Source organism: Aureobasidium pullulans, assembly GCF_000721785.1.
Source record: "Aureobasidium pullulans EXF-150 unplaced genomic scaffold scaffold_15, whole genome shotgun sequence".
Classification (NCBI taxonomy): Eukaryota; Fungi; Ascomycota; class Dothideomycetes; order Dothideales; family Saccotheciaceae; genus Aureobasidium; species Aureobasidium pullulans.
The window spans coordinates 157,917-180,299 of NW_021941035.1; the positions used below are offsets into that span (position 1 = coordinate 157,917).

General features: G+C 49.6%; 9 protein-coding genes across 9 annotated transcripts; 6 read left to right on the forward strand and 3 right to left on the reverse strand.

Annotated features, from left to right (window-relative positions):
• Positions 1–826: 826 nt before the first annotated feature.
• M438DRAFT_367169 (uncharacterized protein) lies at positions 827–1,706 on the forward strand (the record flags this gene model as incomplete). The annotated part of the gene is made up of 1 exon (XM_029907938.1): positions 827–1,706. Exon 1 carries the CDS (start codon positions 1,017–1,019, stop codon positions 1,704–1,706), a length of 690 nt encoding a protein of 229 aa, XP_029758346.1. The 5' UTR covers positions 827–1,016.
• A 29-nt stretch (positions 1,707–1,735) lies between these two features.
• Positions 1,736–4,294, reverse strand: M438DRAFT_347430 (para-aminobenzoate synthase). Its single transcript, XM_029905902.1, has one exon. It carries the CDS (start codon positions 4,173–4,175, stop codon positions 1,743–1,745), a length of 2,433 nt encoding a protein of 810 aa, XP_029758347.1. The 5' UTR covers positions 4,176–4,294; the 3' UTR covers positions 1,736–1,742.
• Positions 4,295–4,616: 322 nt separating this feature from the next.
• Positions 4,617–5,671, forward strand: M438DRAFT_300940 (MED6-domain-containing protein). Its single transcript, XM_029902082.1, has 2 exons — positions 4,617–4,635; positions 4,688–5,671. Exon 2 carries the CDS (start codon positions 4,774–4,776, stop codon positions 5,632–5,634), a length of 861 nt encoding a protein of 286 aa, XP_029758348.1. The 5' UTR covers positions 4,617–4,635; positions 4,688–4,773; the 3' UTR covers positions 5,635–5,671.
• A 354-nt stretch (positions 5,672–6,025) lies between these two features.
• On the reverse strand, positions 6,026–7,665 carry M438DRAFT_300942 (putative alpha-amylase). The gene is made up of 4 exons (XM_029902083.1): positions 7,469–7,665; positions 7,114–7,422; positions 6,956–7,064; positions 6,026–6,899 (listed from the first exon to the last, which is right to left on the reverse strand). Exons 1-4 carry the CDS (start codon positions 7,595–7,597, stop codon positions 6,061–6,063), a joined length of 1,386 nt encoding a protein of 461 aa, XP_029758349.1. The 5' UTR covers positions 7,598–7,665; the 3' UTR covers positions 6,026–6,060.
• Positions 7,666–9,764: 2,099 nt separating this feature from the next.
• On the forward strand, positions 9,765–12,836 carry M438DRAFT_367173 (uncharacterized protein). The gene is made up of 5 exons (XM_029907939.1): positions 9,765–9,893; positions 9,947–11,030; positions 11,085–11,152; positions 11,204–12,266; positions 12,317–12,836. The coding sequence occupies exons 1-5, from the start codon at positions 9,814–9,816 to the stop codon at positions 12,680–12,682; spliced, it is 2,661 nt and encodes an 886-aa protein (XP_029758350.1). The 5' UTR covers positions 9,765–9,813; the 3' UTR covers positions 12,683–12,836.
• Positions 12,837–13,038: 202 nt separating this feature from the next.
• Positions 13,039–14,880, forward strand: M438DRAFT_347433 (uncharacterized protein). The gene is made up of 2 exons (XM_029905903.1): positions 13,039–14,719; positions 14,787–14,880. Exon 1 carries the CDS (start codon positions 13,223–13,225, stop codon positions 14,702–14,704), a length of 1,482 nt encoding a protein of 493 aa, XP_029758351.1. The 5' UTR covers positions 13,039–13,222; the 3' UTR covers positions 14,705–14,719; positions 14,787–14,880.
• M438DRAFT_347434 (uncharacterized protein) lies at positions 14,611–15,951 on the forward strand. Its single transcript, XM_029905904.1, has one exon. The coding sequence runs from the start codon at positions 15,038–15,040 to the stop codon at positions 15,512–15,514; it is 477 nt and encodes a 158-aa protein (XP_029758352.1). The 5' UTR covers positions 14,611–15,037; the 3' UTR covers positions 15,515–15,951.
• A 336-nt stretch (positions 15,952–16,287) lies between these two features.
• On the forward strand, positions 16,288–17,951 carry M438DRAFT_322913 (glycoside hydrolase). Its single transcript, XM_029902983.1, has 2 exons — positions 16,288–17,235; positions 17,292–17,951. Exons 1-2 carry the CDS (start codon positions 16,784–16,786, stop codon positions 17,635–17,637), a joined length of 798 nt encoding a protein of 265 aa, XP_029758353.1. The 5' UTR covers positions 16,288–16,783; the 3' UTR covers positions 17,638–17,951.
• Positions 17,952–18,270: 319 nt separating this feature from the next.
• Positions 18,271–22,233, reverse strand: M438DRAFT_347436 (P-loop containing nucleoside triphosphate hydrolase protein). The gene has a single exon (XM_029905905.1). It carries the CDS (start codon positions 22,179–22,181, stop codon positions 18,369–18,371), a length of 3,813 nt encoding a protein of 1,270 aa, XP_029758354.1. The 5' UTR covers positions 22,182–22,233; the 3' UTR covers positions 18,271–18,368.
• Positions 22,234–22,383: the final 150 nt, after the last annotated feature.

Here is a 22,383-nt window from a genome sequence, read left to right on the forward strand (position 1 = left end):
TGGGTGAGTCAACAGATCCCCTTTTGCGTAGCAGTGAAGCAGAAGTCTACCCGTGGTTGTTCTCAGAGTAGACATACACCAATCTAGTACGCCAGTGCGGTACGAAGGTGTTGTCTACTGTAAATTACTATATCCATCAGCATGGGCTCTAACACTAGGAGGATCAACCATCACGAACTGTGGGCTTTGGCAACGTAGTGGTAACAGTCCAGATGAAAGGCACTGACTAGGAGTGCTATCAGAAGTATGGTACCTCGTCTCATCGCGTAAGCGGTAGACACAATGGGAGAGCAAGCTTGGTTGCATGGACAAGGCCGAGAAGGACTTTTGTGTTTCGGGAAAGCTGGGCAGCGATTAATGCCTCTCGAGATGGCCGAGAAGCTGACAGACAGACAAGAGAATAATTCTTGTCTCGATACGAATGCTAATCTACGTCGTAGGTGCTTGAAGAGTCCATTTCACACTGACCACGATATCCCACCTTCTCGAGGCCTCCTCTACGCTGAACGCTATTGAAACAGCTGTCTGAATGCAATGACAGACTAACATGTAAAGCTGGGTCAGAGAAAGCTCGTCGCCCAAATTTTCAAACAAGGATAACTGCACATCCCAGCTATCAAGGTTTGCCGCTTGCAGGCTGTGAAAATGCATGAATGAATTCGAGACGCTCGAAATTGCCAAAGAGAGGCCTAGAACACAGCTTTTGATCAATGGTTATAAGGCACTCTCATTGGACGTTCATGATATGCTCAATTCGATCTTGCCTTTTTACACGCCCTCGGATGATGTAGACGATATCCGAGAAGTGCTTTGAAAGAATGTGAAATTGAGCAGCCTGCAGGACGAAGCTGGGACGACATCATCATTTTGCGTCGTTTCAAGTCGTCGAACGTGTTCGACTACTTTTCATTAAAAGTGCAACCATCGATAAACCAGCCCTTTACCTACATCCAGCCTGACCCCTTTCGTCTCGAACCTCATCCTTCCCCAACGCGACCATCACCACCATTACCACCATGTCTGCATTCGGTTTTTCCAACGACGAAGACTCGTTCAAGAAGTTCTTCATGGAAAACGTCAAGAAAGAGCCCGATGTCATCTTGACACCCAAGCCTCGTGGTCCTCCCAGCATCTCGGTCGGAGCGGTGCCTGGCCTCCCCTTCGCGGACCTGCCCGCCGTCACCTGGATGGCAGGACGCAAGGCACAGCCTGGTGTGCTGCCTACACAATCTCTCTCCACGACTACCCTGGAGAAGATCCTGCCGGACGACAACTTCGAGCAGCTGGAGAAGTGGTACAAATACGAGCGCGTCAAGGCGGAGCTGGAGGAGTGTTATCGGCCTAGACTGGTGGCCGCGGAGGCAGAGCTCGAGAAATGGAGGCACATGACCGAGCACACTGCTGCTGATGTCGCCGCTACCAGAGAGGGGGAAGACGAAGTTGCTGCAGCAATGCACGATGCCATCCTCGACAGAGCACAAGGCAGAGTCGTGCACTGGAGACCCATCGTCGAGAGAGAAAGAACGGAGGTCCAGCGTCGCGAGAGGAAGATCCGTGTCTGGGAACAGCCCGCTTTGGACGCCCAAGATCTACTCTCCAAGAGACACGGCCCACTTGATGTCCGCTGGATACTAGTGTTGTACATCAAGATCAGACAGCACAGTTCTGTGAGTGGGAATGAGCAAAGGAAGAGCGTCGGTCGATAGGGAACAAAGGCTAACATATCATCATCTAACAGGGTCCTAACGAGATCCGACAGAAGACAGAGATTGCAATCCAAGAGATGGAAGACAACTCTGCCTCTTGAGGTCCATCTCCTCGAACTCAGCAATTGGCGAGGATAGGACAGTGACCGCTCCACCAGCACCAATCCGCCACACCCCCTCATCCTCCCATTGAAAGGCCGTTCGAATTACCACCGAGAAGTCTCCACCACCCCCGACATCAAAGTACCCAAGCACACCGCTGTAGATTCCCCTCGCTTTTCCTTCTATCTCTGTCAACAGCTCGCACGACCGTTTCTTGGGAGCACCAGTCATGGATCCTGGAGGGAGGGAGGCTGCTAGGACATCAATACCAGTATGCCTTGACCCTTCTTGCAGTTGACCTTCGATGACTGAGACGAGCTGGAAGACAGTTTGGTACTCCTCAACAGTCATCAACTTCTCGACTTTCACATTACCAGACCCGACCACACCATGCAAGTCGTGCCTGATCAAGTCGACAATCATCAGATTCTCAGCTCTTTCCTTATCGACATTCAATAACTTTTCGGCGTCCTCCCTGGTAAGACCGTCCTTTTTCTCAACAGTCCCTTTGATGGGTCTGAACTGACATTTGCCAGCCCGAGACCATGACAAGAATCGTTCTGGGCTAGAGGACAGGATGGTTACAGCGTTTCCTTTTTCTTCCTTGATTTTCTTCTTGTTTTCTTCTTTGCTTTCTTCTTTGCTTCCTTCTTTATTTCCTTCTTTGTTGCTGTCCTTCAAGCGCAAATATGCACCAAACGGTGCAGGGTTCCGTGTTCGCAGGCGCTGGTAGAGCTCGAAAGATGACGGTCTGCAGCTTTCGTCATGGGAAACTATGCTTTGATCGGTCAAGCAGAGTTCGTAGGAATCACCAGCTCTTATGTGGCTCTGACAAATCTCAACCTTCTGCACATACTCGTCCTGTATCGGAGCAATGATGGCTGGTATGGGTAGTCCTGGCTTATCTAGAGATGCAGGCTCCTTCGAAAGTTCTTTCACAGTGTTTCCAGCTTTTTCGAACCAATGATCATCTTTTTCTTCCAAACTTTGAATGTAGACCCTTCTCTCGACGTGGTCAACAATCACGCTACGTGACACAAAGACGAACCAAACATCAGGGCGGTCATCGTTTGCCGGTTGAGCAACATCGATTGTCTCTAAGCCAGCTTCGTAGGATACGAATCCGACAAGGCCACCCCAGAAGGGTAGGTCAGTATTTCCATCTGTTGCCTTATTTGCGGCCATGAAAGTCTCGACGCTCGACCAGATGTCGGACATAGATCCATTATAGGAGCTGTTCGTACCCGAGAGACTACTAGTGATGATATGATTGCCAGTAGAGTACTTGATTGATGGAGCGTCTTCTACACAACCGATGATACTGAAGCGACCAGTCTCTGGTCGGACAGGCTGCCCGTTCTTGCTGCCAGATTCCAACAAGACGGCTTGCTGATTGATATCCTGCAGATTTTGGAGCAGAGCAGCCACATCTACTGGACTAGAAGTCATGTCGATGCACCTCCAGCTGACAAATCTAGGAGAAGCCGGGCGTCCCATCCTAGACGAGTCTCGAGTGACTGCTGGAGTTGTGGCTGTAGTGTCTCTGACGGTAGGGTTGACAGCATCGAACAGAGATGATGAAGTGCTTGCAGAATCATCACCGCTCTCACTGTTTGCATCGCAAGACTCCACATCGATGGAGAGATGGAATGCAGTCGGGGTTTGGATCTTGGCTGCCTGGTTGACAGTCCATGCGAAGGCTTCAGACCACCAGTTGTGGATAATTTGTGCACCAGCAGAGCTTGTGCAGATTGACTCCGGATGATACTGCACTCCATAAAACGGTTTGCTTGTGTGTCTGATACCCATGAGGATTGGCCCATTTTGGTCATCTGACAAGTCCCAGGCAAGTGGTATGATGTCTGGGCAATTCGAAGTGGCCCTCCATAGATCAGGGGATGTTTTGTCTACGTTATGACCAAGCTTTGCGTGCAGCGAATGGTATTGAGTGGCCATGAGGACATCAATATCCTGGAACAGCGACTGTCTCTGGTGGGAAACCTCAGTCACTAAGCCATGACGAGGTTGGTGCAGTCTACCAGCTGTACCTCCAAAGGCAAGGGCGAGACTTTGAAAGCCAAGGCAAATGCCCAAGACGGGCAAGCAGACCTCTTCAGGTAGATGCCATAGTTTCCCAATGAGACCCAGATCGTGAGAATTTCTAGGATCGCCAGGACCAGGACCAGCGACTACAGCGTCGAAGCGTTTGAGAAAAGCATGGAAACATGCATCATCGGTTTTAGCAAATCGCTTGTCATCAATTTTGATCACTTGCACGGTGGCATTGAGATCTTGTTGAAGCAAATTGATGATATTATTGCTAAAGGAGTCATAGGCATCCAGGAAAAGTAGATGAGGGCGGTGCATTAGAACAGGTCCTCAACGGATGGCAAAGTCAAGAGAAAGGAATGTCGGGAAAGAGAGTCAGCCTTTCGATGCAGACTGTCAAGAACATGCGAGCCAGTTGATTATGAGTGGTGATATTGTTCGAGCGGATGGCAAGATATCATGATGAATCGACAGGGTCTAGAAAGAAAAGCTGGAGGAACTAATGCCGGATTGGGGAAGGCTTTCCCGAGCAGGTTAATTCAGCCCTACAGCGCTTCACGTCTTCCTGCAGAAGTCGCGACAGCTTGGCGCCGTCACGCTTTGATGTTTGAGCAGCAACTTGAACAAGAGCTTCCTTTAAACACGCGGCATTGAGGAAGGTGCGACTGTCACACTCTTTCCGCAATGGCAAACACATGGAATGGCACGCCGCTGGACGAAGTGCAGTTCCGGCGGCCAGAAGTCATCCAGTGGTGGGGAGGAGTTCACCAAGACTCTGGTAAGTTGACTGTCCTCCCTGCTATCATACCTTCACTAACAAGCGTCGTCAGTACATGCCATCCTCCGCGAGTCACCCTTCTTCGATCACACAACCAAGAATGGGCTTCTCTGGAAACAGACCGAGGTCAACCCACACATGTGGGAGTTGGTCCGAACTCGACAGGCGCTCGAGACACGGCTGAAGCAAACGAACGGTGTGGAATACATGATTGTTGGTGAGCCACAGCCAAACACAGATCCGGCCTTGGGTCCAGACACAGGCATCTGGGTCATTCGCAAGCAAGACCGCCGCAAGAGACCTCCACAAGCAGACGAGATCACTGTCCTGGGCACATACTACTTGGTCGGAGAGAATCTATACCAGGCTCCGTCAGTCTACGACATTGTCGGCAACCATCTCCTCTCGGCCATGAACTCGCTTACCAAGTTCGCCCAATCCGCTGCTCCCCTGCCACTATACACTCCCGCAACAGGATATACCTACTTCCCACCTACCACTACAAAGACGCTCGCCGCATCGCAAGCCTTATCCTCTACCAGTCGAGAGGCAAGTACAGCTCCTACACCAGCCGATGTGCCAGCTGCTGCTGCTCTAGACTCGGCTGTCCAGTCGAAAACAACTCAGGACGCAGACCCTCGCGCGCAAATGGCCCTCTTTGAGTCTTTCAACATGATGCTCCACTATGGCGACGAATACATGGACGAGAACCCCCTCCGAGGCGAACCTGGCAACTTCACCTTTTCCGCAACCAAGCACCATGTCCGCGCAAAAGCAGAAGCCGCCGAGGCCGCAAAAGTCAAAGAAGCCGAACTGGCCAAGAAGCTGGAAGAAGCAAGATTGGCTGCTCAAGCTACACCTTTCGCATCGGCCGCAGCCAAGAAGGACGATGAAGAAAAGACGAAAAAGAAGGTCAGGGATAAGATCAGGAAGAGGAGAAGCAAAGGTCTTGCTACCAACCCTAGCACACCTGCCAGTCCTGCTACTCCGGCTTCTTAGTCGAAAAGCAAGGGCAATCAAGTCCCGGCAGACTTGCCAATCTATTAATGACCACTAAAGCAATATGATACCCATGAATCAAAAATCAATATAATCCTTAACCAATCTCAACGTCGACGTGACTGTGATTAGAAGTACCTCCAAGGGACTTGTTGATGTCAGTATAATCGCCAGAAACAGCATGTAAAGCTTTCTCAACGTAATACTGACATCTGCGCCCGCGTGAGAAGAATTCTGCCGTTCACCAGCTCGATGTGTCATTTCCCACATCAGCTCGAGTCGTCCGATGAATCAGTCAGACCAGAGGAAACATTCAGACATACAAAAGTAATCTGCGAATGATAGTGTATCAATAATCAAAGTAAAGACTTGAAACATCTTCATAAAACCAACCGAAATCATTTACATTCCATCCATGCCAACTACTCAAGACTCGCACAATCCACTCCCCTTAATCTGCAAAACCGAGTACAACACCACCGGCACACCTCCCTTGACACTAACATCCAAATCACCCTTCTCATCAGTCGTAAACTTCTCACAAGCCAATAAATCCACCACTTCCATCTCCGCATCAAATCCAGAACTCGTAGCAAGTAAAGTGAGATTGGCATTTCCTGACGAACCTAAATTGTTGAAGATACCAATGACTTGTGTATCGTTTCCTCCTTTTCTCATCACGATAGTGTGCTCGTCAGTCCAAACTGGGTATGCATTGTACGTCAAATAGCCCTCGTCTTTTTCGATCGCCAGTTTACGGATAGCGTTTAGTTTGGCGATGTGTTTGTACAATGTCGCTGCGGTATTGTATCCACTAGTCCAAAGCGCTTCTCTATTCTTCGGCGTAGAGGATCCGGAAAAATGCTGTTCTTGACCTTGATAGATGACTGGGATACCATCCGCAAGCATCTGAAAAGCGATGGCGTTTTTGGCCAATGCCATATCTGTAGTCAAAGAAGGGAAACGAGGGTTATCGTGGTTTTCGAGAAAAGAACCTAGGAGGGATGTATCCGTGCAGGTGGATTTCATGGTATTGATGCCGTTTTCCAATTGTTTGATGTCGCCGGAGGTGGAGCTGAAGGCGGAGGTGATGTTGTAGTAGAGTGGGTAGTTCATTAGACCTGATATGGAGCCCTGGTAGCCGCAGACGTAGTCAGCGTTGTTGTTGAAGACTTCACCGATGGCGTAGATGTCTGCTGCTGATTCGAAGGCTTTGAGAGAGGCTTTGTCGACTTCGGCTGTGCTGTCGATGCGGAGACCGTCGACTGTGATTTGAGTTAGTGTGAACATTGCTGACAACTGCCAACAAGAGGATTTGTACTTGTGTAGTTTGCAACTAACTGTTTGATCCATGTCGCCCACATGTCTTGGACTGTGGTGTCTTCTGTTCGTAGATCAGGCAGTGACACGGTGTTGTCTCCCTCCCAGCACTAGAATCCGGTCAGTGGAGTATTTAAAAGGGATGTTGCGAAGACTGACCAACTCCATGCTGGTGTGGTTGTTATAGTCAATCAAGCAGAATGGATGATAATATGACTTTTTATCGAACGGATTGAATGTCGAATAGTCAACACAGTCACCGCAACCTGCATAGCCCATGTGGTTTGGGACAATGTCAACCATCAAGTACATGCCTCGCTCATGCAATGCGTCTGATAGTGAAACGAGATCCGCGGCAGAGCCGAAGTTCGTATTGACTTCATAGATGTCGTGTGCCCAGTAGCCGTGGTAGCTTGACCCATCGGCAGTTAAAGCATCGAGATTCTTGACTACTGGTGAGATCCACACCTGTAGACAATCAGTACTTATCTGGATATAGACCTCTCATACTGACAGCTGTGAATCCCATGTTCTGTATGTAGTCGAGTTTATTCATCAAGCCTTTCCATGTGCCGCCACAGTAGTCTCCCAGATCACAAGACGCCGTGGTAGAGCCATCAGTCCGAGCAAAGCGGTCTGTCATCACTTGATAGATGGACTGAGGACGCCACTCCGATGGTGAAAGGCCATTCGCGGCGGCGAAAGTCACTAAGAACGAAGTCAATCTTCGAAAATGCATGATGAACAGTTGGAGCCTCAAGACACGAGATGTTGAATCCCGTAGAGCCGGAGAGTGGCAGCATATTTATTCTGCTTGTCGTCTCCTGAGATGGTCTAGTCTAATCAGCGTCATCGTGCGTGTGCTCAGGATGCAACACAAGTTGCGCCTCTGGAGTTGATGCGATCTACAAACGTGCGTCTCTTTCAACGACAATCCTTACTAATGATGGGGTGTTTTCCAGATGAGTCTGCGCCTGACGTTCAAGGCCAAGGTTCCTTCTCCTCTCAATTATCCTCATGATGGAGCGCATGACCATTGGAGATTGCATGTATGATGTCGGAATGCAGAGAGCTTGGCTTGGTCATTTCGGGAATATAACAACGCAGTTGCTTGTTCTAGTGAAGTCCGAGCAGTCCGGCTAGCCATTGTCCAGTGAGACTGACAAGATGGTCGTCCTCGGGAGAAATCTGAAACGTCTAAGGGGACTCGATGGTGATTTCGTTGCTGCACTTGCGTATGGTCGAGGAGCATCTCTTACCTGCAGTTATATTATGCCACCACAACTTTAGAAACAAAGGCTATTGGCGCTCTTACACACGTCGAAACAGTGCGGAGAAACATCGTAGGCTGGAAGGGATCACATGTGAAGTACAATGTAGCCCATTTCAGCCCGTCAAGCGCTTGGTCTGTAGGTCGGAGATATTTGGACATGCTCTCCTGCATTGTGGCTTCCAAGTATAAGGCCGTAACAACCAACTACAGAAAGCTTAGTAAGACGGCAGATCAACATCCATCAGAAGACTCCATCATATCGAGTAAGACCACATCATCCATAGAGAGTTGCTGTTCTCTTTTTGGACCTGCTGGCTCTGGATTTGAATGTCATTGTGCATTTACGCGGCCATGTAAGGCAAAATGCATTCGTCTTTGAGTCAGTCTCCGAAGCAATGAAGCACTATAGGTACAGCAGACCAATCCCACGAGTATCAATATCCCAGTGCAAATTCTGATCTGTTCCAGGAAGATTTTTGGAACTCGCAAATCGACGGGTGGGATGAAGCTTCCCCATCATCTGAAGCGGGCATCATGTCTCAGGCGGTGTGTTACAGTGCTCGGCATCAACATGAGTGTTACATCGTGGCGGTCGAAGCCCATGTGGTACCATCCCCTGGGAAGATACTCGATGCATGTATACATATCGTGGCAGTTGACCGGTGGACGTTGGAAAGGAGGTGCGCAAGGCGCTCGCACATTTCGTTGTGGGGATTGCGGGGTTGGTGATGTTGTCGACCGAGGCGGAATGCGGTAAGCATTTGCATGTGCCTGTTGCAGCGTCTCGTGACATGATGTTGGTGTGTGGTCGAAAAATGACTTGAGGGTGTGGACAGGTTTCAACGTGCTATCGTCAAGATAAGTTGGAAGCCTGCTTCAGCATCTGTTGTTGTTGTTGTCTTCTCTCAGCGTGTTCCACCGCGTAGGTGTTGGAGATGTCGGGTAGATTTTGGTTTGTTATTTTGAGACCAAGACTCTGCTTACGCATGTAGGACAGAGAATTGCACTTTCCGCATACAGTCTGCAACGCGACATCATTGTTCGACTCGAGAGGTCACCCTGACTTGTCGTGACAGAATGGCTTCTGTCGAGCTGTGACAGTGCCTCAGTGTATCCAGTCGGGCAGACGTTCTCCTTTCGAAACCGAATATTTTTCGCTTCAAGCTGACCAAAGATTTGCCGTTGGACCTTGGTTCATTGTCGTGTTGGAGCCCTGGAGCTTTCGTTGCCAGCCATCGGATTTCTCATCATATCCGTACTCGCCGCCTCATCATCAGTCCACGAAACAGGCTAGCAACTACACAGCAAGCTCTTCATGATAGACCTCGATCAAAGCGACAAGATCGATTCGTTCAAGAGCAGCGTGTTGTGGCCATCGCCGGAACTCGCCTTGACATTCTTTCAGTGGGGTCTCGGATGTTACTCCGCATACGTCACAGGGTCCACCTATGTCATTGCGAGGCCGTTGCGGGTCCAGCGAACATCTGCAAGGTTCTTTGAAGGTCTGTCAATGCTGAGTTTGTAAATACTGTATCTTGTTCATCCTTAAGGCTTGTCTCTTTGAAAATCTAGAAATTGTAGTAAACATGGCACAGCCTGGGGATGCCATGAACAAGCGGGAGGCTGCTGAAGCGCTGGATTCCCTATTACTCATGGACGAAGTCTGGTACGAAAGACTGGACCTCACACGTGCTACTTCCTGGCTGATGATGGATACAGGGATGAGAGCGACATTGGTTCGGCGAAAGACTGGCCAGAGTCCCTGCAGTCGATGGCGCCTTTCATCTTCACCCTTTCGCATCCAGCCGCCATCTTCTGGGGCGACAAGCTCGTCATGATCTACAATGAAGCCTGGGAAGCAACAGCACACAATTCAATGAAACAAGGGAAACCGCCGAACGACGCCTTCTCCGAGGACACGACCAAAGCTCTACGTGAATATTGTCAAGGTCGGATACCGCGAGCTATCGCCCCCTCAGAACTGTCAGATCATCATCCCAAAGGCTCAGAACCATGTCCGATCGTATGCAGCCCGATACACGAGGGGGAAAAGGCGTCAGGAGTCCTGGTGCAAATCTTCAGCAAGACACACTCGAAACCAGGTACCGGACAAGGAAGAGCCGTATCCAAAGAGGATGGAAGTCGAAAACAGTCATCGGGCGAGAACATGGAGAAATACGTGGACCACGAGGAAACTGCCCTAGACAGACAGCCGTTCTTCCAGAAGTTTGCAGAGATGCTGCCTACTGGTCTTGCCATTCTCAACCACAAAGCAGACCCGCTGTTCGTTAATGGCCAATTCTATAATTTGACTGCCCATCGTGGTCCAGATCACTCTTTTAGGATGTGGCCTGAGACCATCCATCCAGACGATTACGAGAGAGTCATGTCCGAATATCACACTGCATTTGAGTCGCAGACAGAGCTGGAGACGGAATTCAGAGCCTTTGGTGAAAACCAATGGAGACTGTTCTTGATGCGACCACTTGGAAAGAACAACCTCCAGCAATTCACGCTGAGACAGTTTGGTGGCTATATCTGTGCTTTGATCGATGTATCAGACATGAAGAACGCCGAGCTTGCCCAAACAAGAGTCGCCAAAGAAGCGAAAGAAAGAAAACAGCAACAGGAGCGTTTTATTGACATGATCTCACACGAAATCCGCAATCCTCTCTCTGCCGTGCTACACTGTGCAGAGGACATTCTGGACGCTGTGCAGGATGGAGAAGCCAAGTCGGATAACATTGCTGTGGACGATATTGTTGAAGCAGTCCATACCATTCAACTATGCGTGGATCACCAGGCGAGTCACAGTTGAAGTTTAATGCACGTTCGCTCCGGCTAACATTACATCCAGAAAAATCTTGTCGACGATGTTCTTTCTTTCTCAAAACTCGACGCTTCTATGCTCTCACTCGCCCCCAGGTAAGCTTGATTCCGGAGCAAGCTCCAGAACAGTTACTAATCCGAAAACAGAGCAACGAAACCAAAGACCCAAATGGCAGATACACTTAAAATCTTCCAACCAGAACTGCGCAAACAGAAAGTCGAGTTTGGCTATACTGTCAAACCTGAATATGACAATTGCAACGTGGACTGGGTCATGGCAGATCTTGTAAGAATCAGCCAAGTCATTGTCAACCTCATGACAAATGCCATCAAATTTACGACACGGTCAACTCGCAAGAAGAAGATCAACATTGAAGTAGCTGCATCTCTAGAAAGACCGACGTCATATCCACCAGATGTGGTCTTCTTCAAGACCGATGAACTTGGCCTCAAGACCGACGCTACTGGAAACCCTGAATGGGGCGACGGAGAACCACTCTACATCATGGTTGCAGTAAAGGACACAGGTATAGGAATAAGCGAAGAGAACCAATCGAAACTGTTCGAACGTTTCCAACAAGCCACACCAAAGACAGGTCAGATGTACGGCGGGTCTGGACTGGGCCTTAATATCTCTCGCAAAATGTGTCAACTGCACGGTGGAGAGATTGGTGTTTCCTCGGTCGAGGGAGAGGGATCTACCTTTGGATTCTTTTTCAGGGTCCGACGGGGAGGTGAGCCAGAGGACGCCGAGAAACTGGAACCAAAGGAGCTCTCTGAAAGGCTGAAAAAGAATACTCGTATGGACACTGAGGAGGTAGAAGAGGATAAGGTTCCTGACGACTTGAAAAACATATCCAAAGATAACACCGGAACGAACGACGACGACCCACCGAAAGATCGATGGCAGCACACAGCGGATATGGCAGACCAAATGAGCGAAAAGCATAAAGACTGCAAGCCTGCCGGTGACCAAGGCGAGAAGTCACACTCCAGGGCCCAAGACGACGAATCTCAAAGACGACAAAAGAGACCAGCAAATGCGGGCCGAAGCTCACAACGACCGGATCCGACATTCGAGGAACGGAAGTCAGCCCCATCCGAAAACAAGGACAGCAAAGACATCGAGTCTGGGAAACATGACAAGAAGAAGTCTGTCGACATCTCAAACACAGAAAGTGATTCCAAGCCTACTATACTCTTTGTCGAGGTGAGTCTTCAACATATTAACCACCAATTCATCTTCTCACAATTCTATAGGACAACCTGATCAACCAGAAACTGCTGAAGAAGAAGATTGAGGCCAAAGGCTATCAAGTTACTACCGCAGAAAACGGAAAAGAGGCGCTTGATATAATCACAGCACGTTCTTCGGCACAGCAGCCCCCGTTCGACTGTGTACTCATGGATCAAGAGATGCCAGTCATGGATGGCCAGACTGCGTCCAGAGAAATCAGAAAGTTCGAGGGGGACAATGACTTGCCAAACGTCAATATCATTGGTGTTACGGCGAACGTCAGGGAAGAGCAGCAGACGGCCATGACTGATGCTGGAATGAACGATGTTATTGCTAAGCCATTTAAGATGGAGGACTTGCTGGAGAAGGTTAGGAGAGGCAGCAAGTGATGATGATGAACATTTTGCATGATCTTGCATGAGCAAACGGAATGGGAAGGATTGGGAAGGAAAATCAGCATTGGAATTTCTTCTACTATTGCATAGTATGAAGTTGTGTATCAACATTATGAGTTACGACAGTATCAAATCCAGAGCTTAGGATGAAACATGCTTTGTGCTTTCACGGAATCTGACCTGCAGCTCTTGTATCATTTTTCCTAATTTTGCTTTTTCGTACTCTACGTTCTCGCGTTCCGCGGGCACCGCCATCCGGCAGCGAAGGCTTCGTGTCGGCTTTATTCATCACTACAGAGTCATCCGCTCGTATTCCACCTTTAGCATCACTTGACACGATGTAGTACTCGGTGACCACTTCCCTAAAATCCAGGATGGTTTCGCCATCCATGATCTTGGCTCGCCGTTTGGCCGCCGAAGAGAAACCTTCTACGACACCTGACGCGCTTTCTATAGAGCTTCCTTCCTCCGCTCGCTCTTCGTCGAGATGGTGCGTATGTCGCTCGAGATATGATTTCTGATCCGACCACAACAATGTCAACACAGCTGGAGAATGTCACCACCGAAACTTGTCAGGACTGGATGCTCAATGGAGCAATACCCGAGGCGGACACTGAAATCTCAGGCATCGGCGCGATATTGGCCTTCCTTCTGAGTGCATACATCACGTTCGCCATTGTGTTGATCTCATATCTTCTGGGCTCTATTGACACAAGCCTTTTGCGTCCGGTGGATCTCTACGTCCATAGATTGCCATCTCAGCGACGGACAAGCATATCATGGCACAAAGCGCTGCACCAGTGCGTGCTGCTACTGAGCGATCAACAAATTGTCACTGGAATAGCTGTCTGTATGGCTGGATTTATTGCACTGCATGGTCGTATATCTGTCTATCACTTCCAGATTGTGATCATGCTGGCCTGGATGTCAAGCTCCGTCCATCTGTCGGCACTCACGATGCTAGGAGAGTACTTTCGGAAGAGACCTGGAGTGCTAGGCTGGCGCATCGTTGGAATGCTAGTTCTTCTCATCCTTCTCTTAGCGGCACTGGCACCGACCAATTCGAACCTATGGGCTACCCAGTGGACGCCGGACAGTGAGCATTATGAAAAGACTAGTTGGGCTATCCCAGCTAAATGCTTCTTCTTTCACACCTGGGGTGAGGGTGTGAATCCGGATGCACCTCTTTCATATCTCATCCTGACTTTGTCCTACATTTGGAAAATTGGTGCCTTATTTCGAAGCTCAAGGAATGTGTTCCATCGACGTGTCCGCGGACCTTATGAGTATTTCTTAGAGCGAATTCTGCACAAAGAAGCCATCAAGGCATCGAAATGTCGCGGTAAACGTAGGCTAAGCTGGATATACTATGCGACCATGGTTGTATACATCATACTTTTGGCATTGTTCGAGTTCAGCGCTTCGTTCGCCGCATCGCTGTGGCTGTCTTATGTTGGTCTTGTATACGGTACAATTCAGATCGTAATCCCGCGCCAGCAAAATTCTTGGTGGAACAGCAAAGAGAACTCCTGGACTTTTGGTCAGATAGTTCCGTTGGTGCTGTTGATCCAACCCATCGGAGCAATACTCGAAAATTACAGAAGCCGAAATCACAAGGCTAGTTCCGATCAAGACTCATTGGCCAGCGAAGAAGAAGCATATGAGCTCAATCTCTCACTCGACAATGCCCTTTCGTCTAGCCGGAGTATTCCAAACAGTCTGACCTTTTCGGAAACATTCGCTGCACTCGAAGTAATCAGACCGTCTGCACGCTCATTGGAAGTACTGGAGCACCAAATGCCATTCTATTCGTCAGCTTTGTTCACTACCTTGATCGCCTGGATACAGGTCGGCATAGCAGTCATTTCAGGCGTAGTATTCTGGATAGATGCTGACAGTATTGGCTATGTCTCAAGCCACAACTACTACTTTGTTTTGATCGGCTTAGGAGGGTTCTCCGGTGTCATGATCATCTGGACTCTAGGTTCTATACCTTTGAGTCGGGTGTTCAAGTGACCGATTCAACCAAGAGTGAGACCGCTCGGTTTGCTTCCTAGACTAATAGTTAGCAACAATGATGTGCTGATCGGGATTCTAGCAATATTCCGACGCTCTTGATAAAACTCCAGTAGCGAATATGCATTGAGTCGCGATGTGGCATCCAAACCTAGAAAGAGCTTTCGAGAGCGTCGACAGAATCATGACGCGAAATCTTTCACCGGTTCGGCAGGCGCGATGACAGAGCCATCAATCCCCATCGCTTTTTAATATTCGAGAAAGTATCAACATCCTCATCATCGGCATCAGTCATCTATACCCATCACATCGTCTCAAACATTCATAACCATCATGTCACTTCAGCCAACCGTTCAGGCTTCCTCGAGCAGTCTTCGTCCTCGAATCGTGCTACTATCGCTCGCACTTCCCGAAAATTACCAAGAAGAGCAGAACGACAGACTCTGGACGCGGCTAAGACTCCAAGCACAGCTTCGGCGTTACACGCGAGCTATCGACGCTCTTCTGTATCTGGCTTTCAATACTCCGACGGCGATCATCATTACCGATTCTGCAATCATGGAACCAAGGTACAAATCTCTAGCCATTTTGATTCGAAACTACGCGATCACCGGTGGTACGGTCATTCTACGCTGCGCCTGCTACCAAGCCATGGATGAGCAAAAGACCAACTTCTTCTTCAGTGATTGCTTCAACCTGCCATGGATTCTTGGCGACAGAAAGACGGGATCAACGTATTTGAACAAGGAGGTAGCAGACAAGCTACCATTGGGCCAACAGAGTTCGGAGTGGTTGAGTAAGCGATGCTAGTCGGAAAGCATACACCTGCGACGAGTAATTTCTGGTCGCCTTTACAAGCCACCCATCAGCGCTGAACGACATCTTCGCAACTCCATCAGACAAACACCCATGGTCTGGACCGTGTACGGCAGAGGAAGTCTAGGTTACATCGGAGCCACGGGTAGATATCATTATACCGAGGCCATGATCATGGCTATGTGTGGACTCAGTCTCGAGAACCATTTATCTGGAGACTCCCACTCTTCACAGCTGAAGAATCATCCCATGGAGACTTTGATATCGGCCATGCGGCGTCTCAGTCTCAAAGACATTCCCATTCCTTTGATGTCCCGACAGCAATGATCCGTCGTTGTCTTGTGCTTCCATCTCATGATTCCCACTCGTGTTCCTTTTGGTGTCATCAAACCCCTTCATTCTTTCATTATATATGACCAGTACAACCACAATACTACATCTTTGGTATTCTCTATAAGCCCCCATAGGTAATCAACCGTGATACTTCAGGTAGATCTTCGGCGATAGTCGTGCGCACGTCGGCGCTTGCTTGGATGATCTGATAAGTGAGAGGTGTATGAACATATACAGAGGCTGGACTGAAGCAGATGAAGCCATGGCGGGAGAGTGCCTTGTCAGCTTTTGGCAATTTTACACGAGCTCGGCTGCCCTTGCCACACCCGCCCACTTCACCTATTCAACTGTTCAACGCCCCGCGACGGCAAGGAAACAACAGCAACCAACAGGGAAACCTCATCGTTCTTACAACGTTTTCATCCTTGAATGATCTACAAGATTGATGCCTATTCTACATGAAACAATGATCCAGTTCTAGCAGCCCGCTATCGAAATCTATAGCATGGTAGAAGGTCCAGGTCTTTTGTCGCATTTCTGCATGGCGACAGACTCCCTAACGGCGCTGCACATGTCTGTCTCCTTACTTTCCTTTCAACCTAACAAACTCCTCGGACAGCAACACCGATGGTCTCGGTTCGACAGACGTTGGAGGTCGCGGCATGGGCGTACGTTTTCCACGTTGTTCGTTGCCTTGCCCTTGCGGTAGGCTCACTTAGCTTCTGAAGAAGAAGCAGGAGAAAAGAAGGTATATGTAGGGGAGATGCAACCTGCCAAAAACCTTCCAGCTTTCTCTTCAAGCCTCTTGCTTGTCCTTTAATTCTTTATACACTCTTTTTGTGGTCGCTTCGACTACTAGTCATTCTTTTAGACTCCTTGAGTCAACCAACATCCATTTATTGATATCAATTTTGCGGAAAGAAAACAGTCATGTACTATACTTTGGCAATCCTCTCCGGTCTTTTGACCTTCATCACTTTCACTACCACTGTGACTGCCCACGGCTTCGTTCAAGGCATCGTCACAAATGGAAAATGGTACCCTGGCGCTCAACCCTGGTGGCGCGTCAACCCTCAAATCACCCATGCCAAATCTGCCGGATGGTCATCTCTGAATCAAGATCTTGGCTTCATCTCTCCTTCTGAATATGGAACTGCAGACATTGCTTGCCACAAGAGTGCTAAAAGCACCAACACTCGTATCCCCGTGAAGGCTGGCGACAAGGTCAAGCTTCTCTGGTCCGACTGGCCTCAAAGCCACAAAGGTCCTGTTATCAGCTATCTGGCCAAGTGCCCTGGCGATTGCTCGATTGTCAACCCTACCACTCTTGACTGGTTCAAGATTGACCAAGCAGGTCTGATCAATGGCAACCCTGCTCCTGGGTATGTTTGCTCTCTTCCTCTTTACCAATGTATCTTTATACTAACAACAATCGTAGCACATGGGCCTCTGATACCCTCATCGCAAACAACAACTCCTGGACTGTCACAATACCTTCTTCTCTGATTGCAGGCTCTTACGTCCTCCGCCACGAGATCATTGCCCTCCACTCAGCCGACCAAGCCAACGGTGCTCAGAACTACCCCAACTGCATCAACTTCCAGATCAGTGGAAAGGGTACTGCCAAGCCCGCTGGTGTCAAAGCGACCAAGTTGTACTCGGCCACCAGCAAGAGCATCGCCATCTCCATCTACTGGCCTGTATTGAAGAGCTACACCATCCCTGGACCTGCGCTCTGGAAGGGAGCTGTGAAGCGTTGGGTCGAGAGAATCTTCGAGGCATAGAGGAATTCCGAAGAGTTTCTTTTTTTGGCTCGGACGGTGTTGAGAAGAAATAGTAATAATTAGCTCTAGATATGTAGATGCTCTCGATATCCTACAGGTTGGGATGTCGACAACACCAAAAAAAACAATGCAACCTTCCGAAAATATGGTACAACAAACATGGAAATGAAAGGTGCAAATGAAAATACCAGGGGGTCTAGGATAAATGATGAGTTTATCAGGGTGGGTGGATATGATGATGAGGACGGGGAAGAGTGCATGACCAGACCTCGAAGATCATACGTGGAGGCAGGAGTAAGGGTGAAAGTGGGGAGTAGCGATTCAGGTCACAAACGTGACCTTCCTTCCTGTTATCCCATGTGCAGTGTTTTGTGACTTTTTGCATGATTTCAACCCACGCAGTATTGCGTGCAAGAGATTCGGTCAATACGCATGTCGCTATAAACCTCTGAAGGGTACAGAAGCGCTCGACGTTCTACATGTATCTTAAAGCTTCCAGCAAACACTGACACGGCGATGAAGAGGTAACAATGAATTGAGAAAGACGATCGAGCTCGTGTAAAAGTAAACAACCAATGACCTACAGAACACCCGTCTCACACGGCCATCTAAACCCGGGGAAAAAAACTGTAGAACCGCACAATGCTATTCATAATTCCTCAATTTTTACATCGAGAGCTCAAATCTACGCTTCAAAATACGCTTCATCTATATACATGCATTGCGGGCGACTAACCAACCACCTTCTCAATCTCCCAAGCACCTCCCACTCTCTTCTGCACGACCTTTCTAGCACCGACAGGCCAAGGCGTTCCTTCCTTTTCACCTCTCAGACTGAGTCCGACCCAGACTTCCCTTCTCTCTCTACCGTCTGCACCTCTAGGCAATTGTTCAATTTTGCCCACAGGTTTGCCGACCTCTAGTAATGGCGTGCCCTCGGCAAGATTGGCGAGTTGCTTGGCGGTAACGGTGGTCAAGGGGTGAAGTCTTGTTTTGGGGAGATCGGTGAATGGCGGCGACGGCGCTTGACGCGAGAGATGGGAGTAGATGATATAATCCGGCATCTCCGGTACGGTCAACCTGGCCAACACAGAGGACGGGTGAACATAGGATAATTTTGCCGCAGCTCTGGCTTCTGGGTCTGTGCCTGCGACGTCGCCTGTGCTGGAGGCGAAGAGGGTTCGATACGGTACTTCGATTGCGCGGCGCGGGTTGCGGGAGAGGGCGATACCGATTATGTCGGCGCGGACGGCGACTTGGTCGATGAAACCGGCTGCGACGAATTGTTTGAGGATGGCTCTTTGCTTGTCTGTGGGTGGTGGGAGGGTCTTTTGATTGAGTGTTGGGTCTTCGGTGCCTGTGCGGGAGTGACTGCGGACGATGGCTGTGAGTTGTTGCTTCAACTGCCCGGCTTCTTTCATGGCCTTTTCACGGAGGAAGTAGTCGGAACAGAAAGATGCCGGTGACGAGGAAGCAGAGTAGGCGGCCATTGCTGTCAGCAACTTCAATGCATCACTGCGATCGTCCCAACGTGATAGTGTAGCGTGTGCTTTGCCATATGCTCTTCGCTTGACTTCTGCTGCCGAGGCGGCAATGTTGTCGGCTTCTGAGCGAATCTGGCGTTTTGCAAAACGTTCTCTGGCGGTGTCGTTCTCGTCATCTGACTCTGCTTCATCGGGTGCGTTTTCGAGGTTGTATTGTGTTTGGGGAATGAAGAGTTCAGGAACTGCTAGGGCCGCTACCAGAGCTATTGTGTGAGCAGATAGATTGTAACGTCTACCCAGTAGCAACATCCTTGCGTATCTCGGTGAGAGCGGGTATGCAGACAACTCCTTTCCTGTCTCTGTGATTTTACCATGCGCATCGATGGCGCCGAGGAAGGTGAGGAGTTTCTCGGCCTTTGCCAATGCTTTTCGGTCGGGCGGTGTAGGGAAGGGGAAGTTGACTATCGTTTGGATGTCCATGCTCTTGAGGGATAGCACGACACCTTCGATAGGCGAGCGCAGGATCTCAGGTATGGCATACTCTTCGAAATCGCGCTCGTAGACAGCAGATGAGTAGAGGCGGTAGCAGTGACCTGGGCCAGTACGACCAGCACGACCGGCTCTTTGTGCTGCACTAGCTTTGCTGATGAAGTCAATCTCGAATGTCTGGACACCAGTTGAAGCCTCGTATTTCTTCTCCTTTGAGCGACCACAATCGAACACGTAGCGAACGCCGGGAATTGTGAGAGACGTTTCGGCAACGTTGGTGGCGAGAACAATCAGTCTCGAACCTTCCGGTGGTTGTTCGAAGACCTTCAGTTGTTGCTTGGTAGGCAGTTGCGAGTAAAGAGGCAGGACATGGACTCTGAGAGATTCAACAGGTTGCTCCTCGCCCTCGATTTCGAACTCCTTGTCGTCTTCTTCTTCATCTAGGCCTCTGATCTCAATGTCTGAGTCATCTGAATCATCATCCTCGTCCCTTCTAGATGCAGGTTGAGCGTCTGCATCCATGTCATCAATCTCCAGAGGCGCATCCGCAGCAGAGACATGCACCCTAGGTTGCTTGGCTTGGCTACCAGTATCGGCAGGGAAAGCTGTACGCAACTTCTTGGCGAGCTGGATAATCTCTTGTTGACCAGTAAGGAAACAGAGCATGCCACCAGGAGGAAGCTTCTTGTGACCTCTGGTGATCTTGCCGAACATGTCTTCAACGTAGTCGTGTGTCGTCTTGCGGGAAAAGTGATCAGTAACAGGGTATTGTCTTCCCTCTGCCTTCACGATCGGAGGAGGACCATTTCTGAACAGGCGAGTGTTCTCTGTGAAATCGGTGATGCGGAGAGTGGCACTCATAATCACGAGCTTCAGAGGATAGTACTTTTCAGGCTCCTCCTTTGCCATCTGAGCACGAAGATCGACAATTCTGCTCATCATACCGATCAGAATATCAGTGTTGACTGAGCGTTCGTGAGCTTCATCGATGACAATTGCAGAGTACCTGGACAAGATGAAATCGTTGGCAATCTCTCTCAGAAGAATACCATCAGTCATAAACTTGATAGCAGTGTCTTTCGAGACGGTCGTATCGAAACGAATCTGGTAGCCAACGCGATCCTTCATGCCGCACAATTCAGTGCCTACACGCTCAGACACACTGACAGCAGCAACACGACGAGGTTGGGTGACACCAATCATGCCCTTGGCCTTGCCTTCCCCTTCCGCTTGACCAATCTTGCTGCCGTAACCACTTTCAAACATCATCTGGGGTACTTGAGTTGTTTTACCGGAACCAGTGGCACCCCAGACGACGAGAACGTTGTTATTGTGGACGGCTTCCATGATCTTCTGCTCTTCTTGCACGACTGGCAGCTTCAATCTTGCTTCTTGGATCTCAGGTGTACGAGGGATGACGAGACTGACTGCTGGACGATTGTCCGAGGCGGTAGTGGCGGAAATGGCGAGTTCGGGAGGGAGATTTTCTGGTGAAGGAGCGCGGGGGACGAAATTTGTGGGTTGTTTGACGTCCGTCGAATTTACGGCTTCGAGGTTGCTCGACGGGACGAAACCTATCGCATTGTTCCGTTGCTCGGTCGCCCACATCTTGAAGGCGGATGAGCGAGCCTTTTTGGCTTCCTTCACGGCCTCTGCATCTTCCATGTCTTCATCCGAATCCGACTCTTCTTCTGAATCTTCGTCTGATTCCTCTTCATCCTCGTCGTCGTCTTCCTCATCTTCCTCGTCTGAATCTTCCTCGCCGTCCTCGATGTCCTCCTCTGAGCTCTCTTCATTGTCCTCTTCATCATCATCATCCTCTTCGTCCTCGTCCCCGGAGAAGCCAGTCCACTCGGGCTCTTGGGCGACTACCGGAGCAGACTTGTTGATAACCTTTGTACGTTTCCTGCTCTTGATGACTGGCTTTCCCTCCTCGTCTGTCTCGAGCGGCCTCTTCAAACCACTGCCGAACAAGCCCTGTCCAGCAGCAAACAGTCCACCCTTACCTGCTGCCGGCGCGGGTGCAGGAGCGGAAGCGGAGGTCGACGCCTTCGCAGCAGCAGACTTCGATGCCTTTGTTTGCGGTGTTGAAATCTGGTCATCTTCAGACTCGCTTTCAAGCTCAAGCGCCGGTCTCTTCCTCTTCTCGAACAAAATGGCATCATTCGCCGCAACATTAATACCCTGCTCTTTCTCGGCCAAAGCCCTCTCCAGTCTCTCCCTCGCAGATTCTCCACCTCTTCCAAGTTTCTTCGAACTGAGCAACAAACTCGTATCGACCTTTTGCGCCGCGAGTTTCTTGATCAAGGCCAAGTTCTCCTCTTTCTTGAGCTTGTTGTCGATGTACTTGTCCAATCTCTTCTTTTTCTTGCCGCTGATTACAGAAGTGCTGTTTTGCGCGCGGATCTCCGCTTGTAATTGTGCTTTGCGTGCTTCTTTTTCCGAGGGAGTAGGAGGGAGGATTTCGGCGGCGTTCGCGTCGGCGACTTCATCGTGGGAGTGCGAGTTCTTTGCTTTTGCTTTTGCGATTCTGCCCTTTTTGCGATCGCGGGGCACGAATTTGGGCGGCATGATTGTCGTTTGCGCCGAGAGGTATGAAGGAGGGAGGGAAAGATGGACTCGCTCACGAAATGTCGGACATGGCGATTGCAACTTTTCTGATTTAAGCTCCAGGCATGCAGGCGGCTCGGCCCGTGTACGCTGCGGGGTCTAGCGTCAAACCGACCTGTGCTTTGCTTCATGTTTCGCTGTTGGAAGACGGATACGAGTAGAC